Source organism: Tamandua tetradactyla, chromosome 8, assembly GCF_023851605.1.
Source record: "Tamandua tetradactyla isolate mTamTet1 chromosome 8, mTamTet1.pri, whole genome shotgun sequence".
Classification (NCBI taxonomy): Eukaryota; Metazoa; Chordata; class Mammalia; order Pilosa; family Myrmecophagidae; genus Tamandua; species Tamandua tetradactyla.
The window spans coordinates 82,656,224-82,666,800 of NC_135334.1; the positions used below are offsets into that span (position 1 = coordinate 82,656,224).

The window sequence follows — 10,577 nt, forward strand, 5'->3', positions numbered from 1 at the left end:
CTCCCCCACAGGCACAGCAGGATGGTTCCCCAAGGGAAAAGGGAAAAAAACTTTACTAGCAACAAGAACTTATCTTAACCAAGCTCCAATTGCAGAATTAACAAATTCTGAATACAGAAAATAGACCCCCAGCACAGATAAACCTGAAATGAGCACTAAAGAAATGAGGAGTTTTTGCCCCCAAAGAGAGGAGGCAGGGCTGATGGAAAAAAAAAAAAAGAGAGAGAGAAACAGAGGCTTTTGAGTCGGACAGCACAAAATACTGGAAAAGAGTTGGACCCCGAGAAAACAGGGCATATAGAGCCTGGACATACACAGAGACACGCAACAACTTAAGCTCTTCATTGACAAACCAAGGAACAGGGGTCTGACTCTGAAAAGGCTTTTTTTTCTTTTTTCCTATTCCTTAACATTTCATTAGATACAACTTGAAGCCTTCTCAGGCTTTAGCACTGCCCTAGGCAAGGGCGGAATTAAGCTCATCTGAGAGAAAGTAATTAGTCACTAGGTGAAAGGAGTTAATTATCTAATCCCTAATTGAATCCTCTGCAAGAGAAAGGTGGGGCCCAGCATAAGTGGAATCTTTCCTTCAAGGAATTCATGACTCCAGGGACTACAAAACTGAAGCAATTAATGCTAACTTACAACCTCACCTCCATCTCAACTACGCCCCTGGCAGAGACTACTGAAATTAAATGCATCATATCACTTTATGCAAGTGGGAAGCCACAGGCAGAAAAGTACCACGTGCTAGGCAGGATAGAAGAAACACAGTCTGGAGGCTTCATAAGGAAGTCTATCAATCTGCTGGGTCTCACCCTCAGGGACCACAGATGCTAGCAACTCTTTCCTCCTGAGACATGAGCTAGTCTGGTCTGGGAAAATCTGACTGGGGTCTATAATATTTGAGGAAACCCTCATCAAAAAAAAAAAAAAAAGACTCCATATAGGCAGGGGAAGAAACAGAAAAACAAGAACTGAAAAATTCTGATCAGTTAAACAGAACCTATGCTACAGGTCTAGAATAAGTTGAACTGAATATCAAAGAACAGATAGAGAACAAAGTCATCCAGCAAGAAAATCTTGGGTAAAAGAGTGAAAACAACCTTCAGAATAAACTAATTAAGGAGATCAAATGCCTAGACCAGAAGAAATAATGAATCATACTAGGAAAATTGAAAATATGAAAAATTCAAATGAGATAAAGACATGGAAAAGCTTATCAAAATTCAAATCAACAACTTGAGGGAGGATATAAAGAAGGCTCTGAGTGAACAAAAAGAAGAAATTGAAAGTTTGAAGAAACAAATCACAGAACTTATAAGAATGAAAGGCACAGTAGAAGAGATGGAGAAAAAGAACAATAAAAACCTACAACAGCAGATTTGAAGAGGTAGAAGAAAGGATTAGTGAACTGGAGGAATGGACATCTGAAATCTGACACACAAAAGAAAACATAGGGAAAAGAATGGAAAAATATAAGCAGGGTCTCAGGGAATTGCACAGCAACATGAAGCGCACAAATACACATATTCTGGGTATCCCAGAAGGAAAAGGAGAGGGAAAAGGAGGAGAAAGCTAATGGAGGAAATAATCACTGAAAAGTTCCCACCTCTTATGAAACATAAACTTACAGATCCAAGAGGTGCCCTAAACAGAATAGATCCAAATAGACATACTCTAAGATACTTACTAATCAGATTGTCAGATGTCAAAAAGAAAGAGAGAATTTGGAAAGCAGCAAGATAAAAGCAATCCATCATACACAAGGGAAACCACTAAGACTATGTGTGGATTTCTCAGCAGAAATCATGGGGGTGATAAGGCAGTGATATGATATATTTAAGATTCTAAAAGAGAAAAACTGCCAACCAAGAATTTTATATCCAGCAAAACTGGCCTGACAAACAATCACTGAGAGAATTTGTGACCAAGAGACTGGCTCTACAAGAATTACTAAAGGAAGCACTATAGGCAGATAAGAAAAGGCAGGAGAGAGAGGTCTGGAGAAGAGTATAGAAATGAAGACTATCAATAAAGGTAAAAAGAGGAAAAAAATTAGATATGACATGTATGGTAGTTAGATTCAGTTGTCAACTTGGCCAGGTGAGTGTACCTAGTTTTGTTGCTGCGGACATGAGCCAATGGTACGTAAACCTCATCTGTTGCTGATTTACATCTGCAGTCAGCTAAGAGGCGTGCCTGCTGTAATTAATGATATTTGATTTAATTGGCTGGTACCTAAATGAGAGAGCTCAACGTAGCACAGCCTAAGCAGCTTGGCATTCCTCATCTCAGCATTCCTCATCTCAGCACTCGCAGCTCAGTCCAGGCCTTTGGAGATGCAGAAAGAAGTCACCCTGGGGAAAGCTGTTGGAACCCAGGGGCCTGAAGAGAAGGCCAACAGAGACCATCCTGTGCCTTCTCATGTAAGAAAGAACCTCAGTGGAAAGTTAGCTGCCTTTCCTCTGAAGAACTAACAAAATAAATCCCCTTTTATTAAAAGTCAATCCATCTCTGGTATGTTGCATTCCAGCAGCTAGCAAACTAGAACAACATGTAAAATCCAAAAGGCAAAATGGTAAAAAGAAAGTACTGCCTACACAATAATAACACTAAATATTAATGGATTAAATTCTCCAATCAAAAGACACAGACTGGCAGAATGGATTTAAAAACAGGACCGATCTATATGCTGTCCACAGAAGACTCACTTTAGACCCAAGGACAAAAATCGGTTGAAAGTGAAAGGTTGGGAAAAGATATTTCATGTAAACAACAATCATAAGAGAGCAGTAGTAGCTATACTAATATCTGACAAATTAGACTTCAAATGTAAAACAATTAAAAGAGACAAAGAATGACACTATGTATTAATAAAAGGAACAATTCAATAAGAACACATATCAATCATAAATATTTATGCATAGAGCCAGAGTGCTCCAATGTACATGAGGCAAACACTGACAACACTGAAAGGAGAAACAGACACCTCTACCATAATAGTTGGAGATTTCAATTCCTGCTGTCATCAATGGAGAGAACATCTAGACAGAGGATCAACAAAGAAACAGAATTTAAATAATATAAGTGAACTAGACTTAGGAGACATTTACAGAACATTACATCCCACATTTTTCTCAAGTGCTCATGGTTCACTCTCAAGGATAGACTGCGTCACAAAGCAAGTCTCAATAAATTTAAAAAGATTGAAATCATACACACACTTTTTCATATCACAGTGCAATGAAGTTGGATATACAGAAGCTGAACAATAGACTCTTTAAACAACCAGTAGTTCAAGGAAGAAATTACAAGAGAAATCAGTAAATATCTTGAGGCAAATAAAAATGAAGATACAACATATCAAAATTTATGGAATGCAGCAAAGGCAATGCTAAGAGGGAAATTTATTGCCCTAAATGCCTATATTATAAAAAGAAAAAGCAAAAATAGAGGAATTAACTGTTCACTTGGAAGAACTAGAGAAAGAACAGCAAACTAACTCCAAAGCAAACAAAAGGAAAGATATAACAAAGATTAGAGCAGAAATAAATGAAATTGAGAACACGAAAACAATCAAGAAAATCAATAAAACCAAAAGTTGGTTCTTTTAGAAAATCAATAAATTCAAAGCACACCTAGTTAGGTTGACAAAAAAAAAAAGAGAGAGAGAGAGAGAGAGAGAGAAGATGCAAATAAAATGAGAAAAGGAAGAGGAGACATAACTACTGACTGCGTAGAAATGAAGGAGGTAATCATAGGATACTATGAGCAAGTATAAGCTAATAAAGTAGACAATGTAGATGAAATGGACAACTTCCTAGAAGGGCTTGAACAACCAACATTGACTTGAGAAGAAATAGATGACCTCAACAAAACAATCACAAGTAAAGAGATTAAACCAGTCATCAAGAAACTCCCAAAAAAGAAAAGTCCAGGACCAGATCATTTCACATGTGAAATCTACCAAGCATTCAAGAAAGAATTAGTACCAATCCTGCTCAAATTCTGCAAAAAAATTGAAGGGGAGGGAAAGCTACCTCATTCTATGAAGCCAAAGCTACCTCATAGAATGAGCTAACTCATTCTATGAAGCCAACATCACCCTAATACCAAAGCCAGACAAAGATACGACAAGAAAAGAAAATTACAGACCAATCCCTCTAATGAATATAGATACAAAAATCCTCAACAAAAACTTGCAAATCAAATTCAGCAGCACAGTAGAAGAACTATACACTATGACCTAGTGGAATTTATCCCAGGTATGCAAGGATGATTCAACCTAAGAAAATCAATTAATGTAAGACACCATACTAACAAATCAAAGCAGAAAAAACACCTGATCATTTGACTGATGCAGAAAAGGCACTTGACAAAATTTAACATCCTTTCTTGATAAAAACACTTTAGAGAATAGGAATACAAGGGAACTTCCTCAACATGATAAAAGAAATATATGAAAAACCCACAGCTAATATCATACTCAAAGGTCAAAGACTGAAAACTTTCTCTCTAGGATCAGAAACAAGACAAGGATGCCCAATATCACCACTGTTATTCAACACTGTATTGGATGTTCTAGCCAAAACAATTAGACAAGAAGAAGAAATAAAAGGCATCCAAATTAGAATGAAAGAATCAAGATTTTCCCTATTTGCAGATGACATGATCATATATATAGAAAACCCTGAAAAATTCACAACAAAACTACTAGAGCTAATAAATGAATTCAGCAATGTGGCAGGATACAAAATCAACACACATAAATCAGTAGTACTTCTATACTCAACAAATGAACAATCTGAAGAGAAAATCAAGAAAAAATCCATTTACAATTAGCAACTAAAAGAATCAAGTATCAAGGAATAAATTTAACCAAGGATCTAAAGGACTTAAACATGGAGATGTACAAACACTGCTGAAAAAAATAAACAAGATCTTAATAAATGGAAGGACATTCCGTGTTCATGAATTGAATGACTAAATATTGTTAGGATATTAATTCTACCTGAAATTATGTACAGATTCAATGCAAGCCCAATCAAAATTCCATCAATTTTCTTTACGGAACTGGAAAAGCCAATCATCAAATTTATATGGAAGGGTAAGTGGCCCCAAATAGCCACAGCCATCTTAAAAAACAAAATAAGATTGGAGGATGTGTACTTACTGATTTTAAAACTTATTACAAAGCTACTATCATCAAAACAGCATGGTACTGGACAAAGACAGATTTATTGACCAATGGAATCAAATTGAGAGTTCAGAATAAACCCTCATTTCTACAGCCAACCGATTTTTTACAATGGTCCACTCAGTAGGGAAAGAATAGCCTCTTCAACAAATAGTGCTGGGAAAACTGGATAGCCATCTGGAAAAGGATAAAAGTGGATCATTACCTCACAAAGTATACAAAAGTTAACTTAAAAAGGATCAGAGACTTAAATTTAAGAACCAAAGCCCTAAGTCTCCTACAATAAAACATAGGAAAGCTTCTTTAGGGTTTTGTGTTAGGCAGTGGTTTCTTAGACTTTACTTCAAAAGTAGAAACAACAGACAAAAAAAAATAGAAAAATGGGAGCTCATCAAAATTATAAACTTTGTGCATCAAAGGACTTTATCTTGAAAGTAAAAAGACAATCTATAAAAAGGGAGAGATTATTTGGAAGCCACATATCTCACAAGGGTTTAATATCTAGATACACAAAGAAATCCTACAACTGAACAACAAAAAGACAAACAATCCAATTAAATTATGGGCAAAGAACTCATATAGACATTTCTCCAAAGAAGATATACAAAGGCCAATAAGCAAATAAAGAGATGATCAATATCATTAGCCATTAGGGAAATGCAAATCACATCCACAATGAGAGATCATTTCAGATCCACTAGAATCACTACTACTTAAAAAATGGAAAATAACAATTTTGGAGAAGATGTGAAGAAATGGGAACACTCATTCATTGTTGGTGCGAATGTAGAATGATGCAAGTACTGTGGAATACAGTTTTCCGTTTCCTTAGAAAGTTAAGTAAATAATTACCATATGACCTGGCAATCCCACTTCTAGGTATATAGCCCAAAGAACTGAAAGCAGGGACTTGGACAGATATTTGCTCATCAGTGTTCATAGTGGCAATATTAATTACCAAAAGATGGAAGCAACTAATGTGTCCATCAATCGTGACTACATAAATAAAATGTGGCATATACATTTAACAGAATATTGTTTAGCCCTAAAAAGGAATAAAATTCGGATATATACAACAACATAGATGAATCTAAAGACATAATGTTGAGTGAAATAAGCCTGACACAAAGGACAACTATTATATGCTCTCACTGAAAGGAACGATTAGGATAAGCAAAGCCATACAGTCATAAGCTAGAATACAAGTTAGCAGGGGCCATAGTGGGGAGTCAGGAATGGGAAGTTAATTGGTACAGAGTTTCTGGTGAGTGTGATGGAAGTTTTCATAGTGGATAGTGTTGATAGTAGCACAACCTTGTAACTGTAATTAATACCACTGAATTATATATCTTAATGTGGTTAAAAAAGGAATGCAGCAAATATGTTACTAGCAAAAAAACATAAAGCATAGGATTATAGAAAAAGGAGGGAAAAAGCCCAGTTACTGGTAGATGATTATAGTTGAAACAAGTACTTTGTAGTGAGACAACTCTTATTCAATCAGCATTTTGCCTCCATCATCTGTTACACGGATGTTCCTGGGTAACTTATACATAACTTCTCCAATCCTCAGTTTCCTTGAATATAAAATGACAATAACAGTTCTAACCTCGGAGGCTTCTGAAAATGTTAATTAAAATAATGTATAGACAGTTCTTGACACTCTATAGTTTCAGTAAATGCCTGTTGAAGAATAATTTTGTCAGCCCTTCATTATTTATTGTGGAGTAAAATAATTTGGGTGTGAATAAAAAAAAAACATAGGAGTGTACAAAACAAACTGTGAACCCTAATGTAAACTATGGGGTATAGTTAATAGTACAATTACAATAATCTTTTATCAATTGTAACAAACATACCACACTAATGCAAAGTATTAATAACAGGGAAAACTGTATGCGGGGTGGAGGGAGTTTGGGGGAACTCTGTATTTTCTGCATTATTTCTGTAAACCTAAAAGTTTTCTAATAAAAAAAAGGAGAAGGAATTGTTATGTTCAATAGAGACACAGAAGATCTAATAAAGACCCAAGTCAAATATCTAGAGATGAAAATTGCAATGCTTAAGGTTTTAAAAAACACCCTGATGAGAGGATTGTATGGTAGCCCATGACAAACTCTGAGATCTGTGTTTTAACTACTTGTTGAAGAGTGCTTTGAAAACTATTGCTTTTTTATTTCTTTGCTTTGTATATATGTTATACTTTACACTAAAAAAAGTTAAAAAACACATGCTGAATAAGACTAATAAGATGTAGGGATTTGAAGCAGTATGTACCTCAGAAAAAAATGTTCTTAAATTTAATCCGTACCTATGGGTGTGAACCTGTTGTAAGTAGGAACTTTTTTTGAGGCTATTTCAGTTAAGGTGTGACCCATCTCAATCAGGATTGGCCTTAATCCTTTTACTGGAGTCCCTATAAACAGATTTCTGACAGAGAGAGAGAAAGCCACAGATAATAAGAAGTTGAACCCAAAAAAACCCAGAAGAGAAGGGAGAGACCAGGAGATATCACCAAGTGCCTGGCCATGTGACAGAGTAGCCAAGGATTGCTGACAGCCAGCCCCAGAATGCCACAGTCTTTGGGAATAAAGCATCATATTGATGATGCCTTGTTAAGGACTTTCCTTATGAATCAGGCATAATAAATAACCCAAATTGACTATTACTATCTTAGAGACTGGCAAAGGAAACAAAGAACAGAGGTTAATGTTTAATGAGACAGATGTCCAATAAATCTTTCAACAATCAAATGAGGTAGATATTATTATAAAACCATTTTACAGATGAAGAGTCTGTGGTACAGGGAAGTTGAATAATATGTTCAGAGCACAAAGCTAATAAAGGGTAGAGTCAGAATTCAAACCAACAGGCAATCTGACACTAGAGTCCACATGCCTAATAACAACAATATATTGTCCCCAAGCAGAGAAATATGTAAACCTACAGGCACTGTACAATCTAGAGGCAGAATGGCAAATTACCCAGACTTCTGAACAACTCTAAATTAAAATTACAGGTATTTAAAGAGAAGAACAATAGCATCTATGGAAGAAAGAAGGTAAACATGCTGGTAACACACAGATGACAAAATATCTCTTATATAGTGCCAAATATGCCCAAGTCAATTTGATGATGAAGCTAATCCAGCAAAATTACGACAATATTCCAAAACACCTATGGAGAAACTAAGGATTGGTGCAAACGGAAAGCTACCTCTAAAGAAGCTCTAATCGCTATTTGGTAGTATATGAAGTTGTTTCAATTTTAACATTCGTTTTCAACGTGCCACCCAGAAATATCACTACAGACATTAATTTAATCATCAGACACCTGATAAAAGTCCTCCAGAATGCTCTCATCAATCTCCAGTAACAAACCCATGCCAATGACATGAGAACAGTGCCGCCAAGGGAACAATGAACAATGTTCATTTTGTAATAACAACTTTTAAAATGCAACCTGACAGAGCTTTACCTTAGGCGTCTCAAACACTTGTTCCAGATGTATGATGTGTTGATGGTTCACACTTTTTAGTATGTTCACCTCACGTTCAAGTAATTTCACAGCAGAGCTTCCAGCCTTAATTAATGAGGAAACAGATTTCACATATAGAATGAGTGTCTCATTTCTCCTACTACCTTAATATAAAAGTTAGCCATTTTATATTTTCCTTCATTTTCTTGAGGAGTTTCTTTTTCAAATGATAGCATGCATCTAATTCCATGGTTATATTAAATTTTGCCCCATTTCCTTTGTACAATTTTAAGCTGTATATGATGTAACCCCAAATCATATCTGTTTCTTACATTATATATTCTACAAACAGTCACAACATGTTATCTGTTCCTTCCAAAAATTATTCCAATTTTTAACATAATTTCTAATACTTCCTTCAAAATCACGTTGATCCTTTGAAGTTGGCATAATATATATATATAAAATTCTGCTTGCCAGAAACATCAATTGGAGAAAACAAAAACAAATGTTTTTCTTCTGTTGTTTTATGGTTTGCTCTGCTTTTATATTGTGCTGGTTTGAAATGATGTATGTACCCTAGAAAAGCCACGTTTTAATCCTAATCCCATTTTGTAAAGGCAGCCGCTTCTTCTAATCCCTATTCAGCACTGTATGTTTGAAACTGTAATTAGATCATCTCCCTGGAGATGTGATTTAATCAAGAGTGGTTGTTAAACTGGATTAAGTGGAGGTGTGTCTCCACCCATTTGAGTGGGTCTTGATTAGTTTCTGGAATCCTATAAAAGGGGAAACATTCTGGAGAATGAAGGAGATTTGGAGAGAGCAGAGAATACTGTAGTACCATGAAGCAGAGTTCACCAGCCAGTGACCTTTGGAGATGAAGAAGGAAAACACCTCCTAGGGAGCTTCAAGAAACAGGAAGCCAGGAGAGAAAGCTAGCAGATGATGCCATGATTGCCATGTGCTTTTCCAGCTGAGAGAGAAAACCTGACTGTGTTCATCATGTGCCTTCTCACCTGAGAGAGAGAGAGAGACCCTGAACTTCATCAGTCTTCTTGAACCAAGGCATCTTTCCCTGGATGCCTTAGATTGGACATTTCTATAGACTTGTTCTAAATGGGACATTTTCTCAACCTTAGAACTGTTAGCTACCAACTTATTAGATTCCCCTTTTTAAAAGCCATTCTGTTTCTGGTATATTGCATTTCAGAAGCTAGTAAACTGAAACATATATAGAGATATATATATAGAGAGAGATAATGCAACAGAAACAACAGGCAATGAGATCTTATTTCCATGTAAACAGATCCCTGAAAGGGATTACAAATGTCCCAGCTCCACAATATTAGTTGAAGAGAATATGCACTGGCTCTTAAAGGAATGTAAATGGATTTATTATATAGCAAACTCCACCTAGCTAAAACTCCACCTACATCATCCCTTCTTCCAGCTATCATCATCTTTTAACCACAACCCTCACAGAGTGAATGGTATTGCCCACCCCACTATGCCCTAATTCTGTAAGATAAAATTACATCTTACGGTTATCCCAGAGGTCCAGAGAAACAGTGACCATTAGGAGTAGATTCCTGTGTAGTCAACATATGGAAAGTTCCCACAATTTCTCCTAATTTCCATCTCAACTCTCTTCCTCCTCCCTACCCCCAAATGGCCTGACCTGCTTAATATAATGTTCTTTAATTCACTTATTGACTATAGAACTTTATTGCACTATCTTAGTGTTCTGTAAATTCTCAGTATTAGTATGTCTGTGGAAGACTTTTCATCCCTGAAGTACAAGCAGCAGATACCCTGTCTCTATTACCCTAAAACCCAAACCCTAAACCTACTTGACAAAAAAGGGACAAAGCAAATAATAATCCAGGTCACACCAGGC

General features: G+C 36.1%; 1 protein-coding gene across 21 annotated transcripts in view; it reads right to left on the reverse strand.

The window, feature by feature from the left end:
* The window catches only part of STK33 (serine/threonine kinase 33), a 401,742-nt gene that overhangs the window by 157,468 nt on the left and 233,697 nt on the right, over nt 1–10,577 (reverse strand). For 20 of the 21 annotated variants that reach the window (XM_077113907.1, XM_077113912.1, XM_077113908.1 and 17 more), the window contains one exon: nt 8,678–8,782. In XM_077113907.1, coding sequence (XP_076970022.1) covers nt 8,678–8,782 — 105 coding nt within the window. Of the gene's footprint in view, nt 1–8,677; nt 8,783–10,222; nt 10,551–10,577 lie in introns of those variants that run through there. The other variant, XM_077113913.1, reaches the window with a different exon arrangement.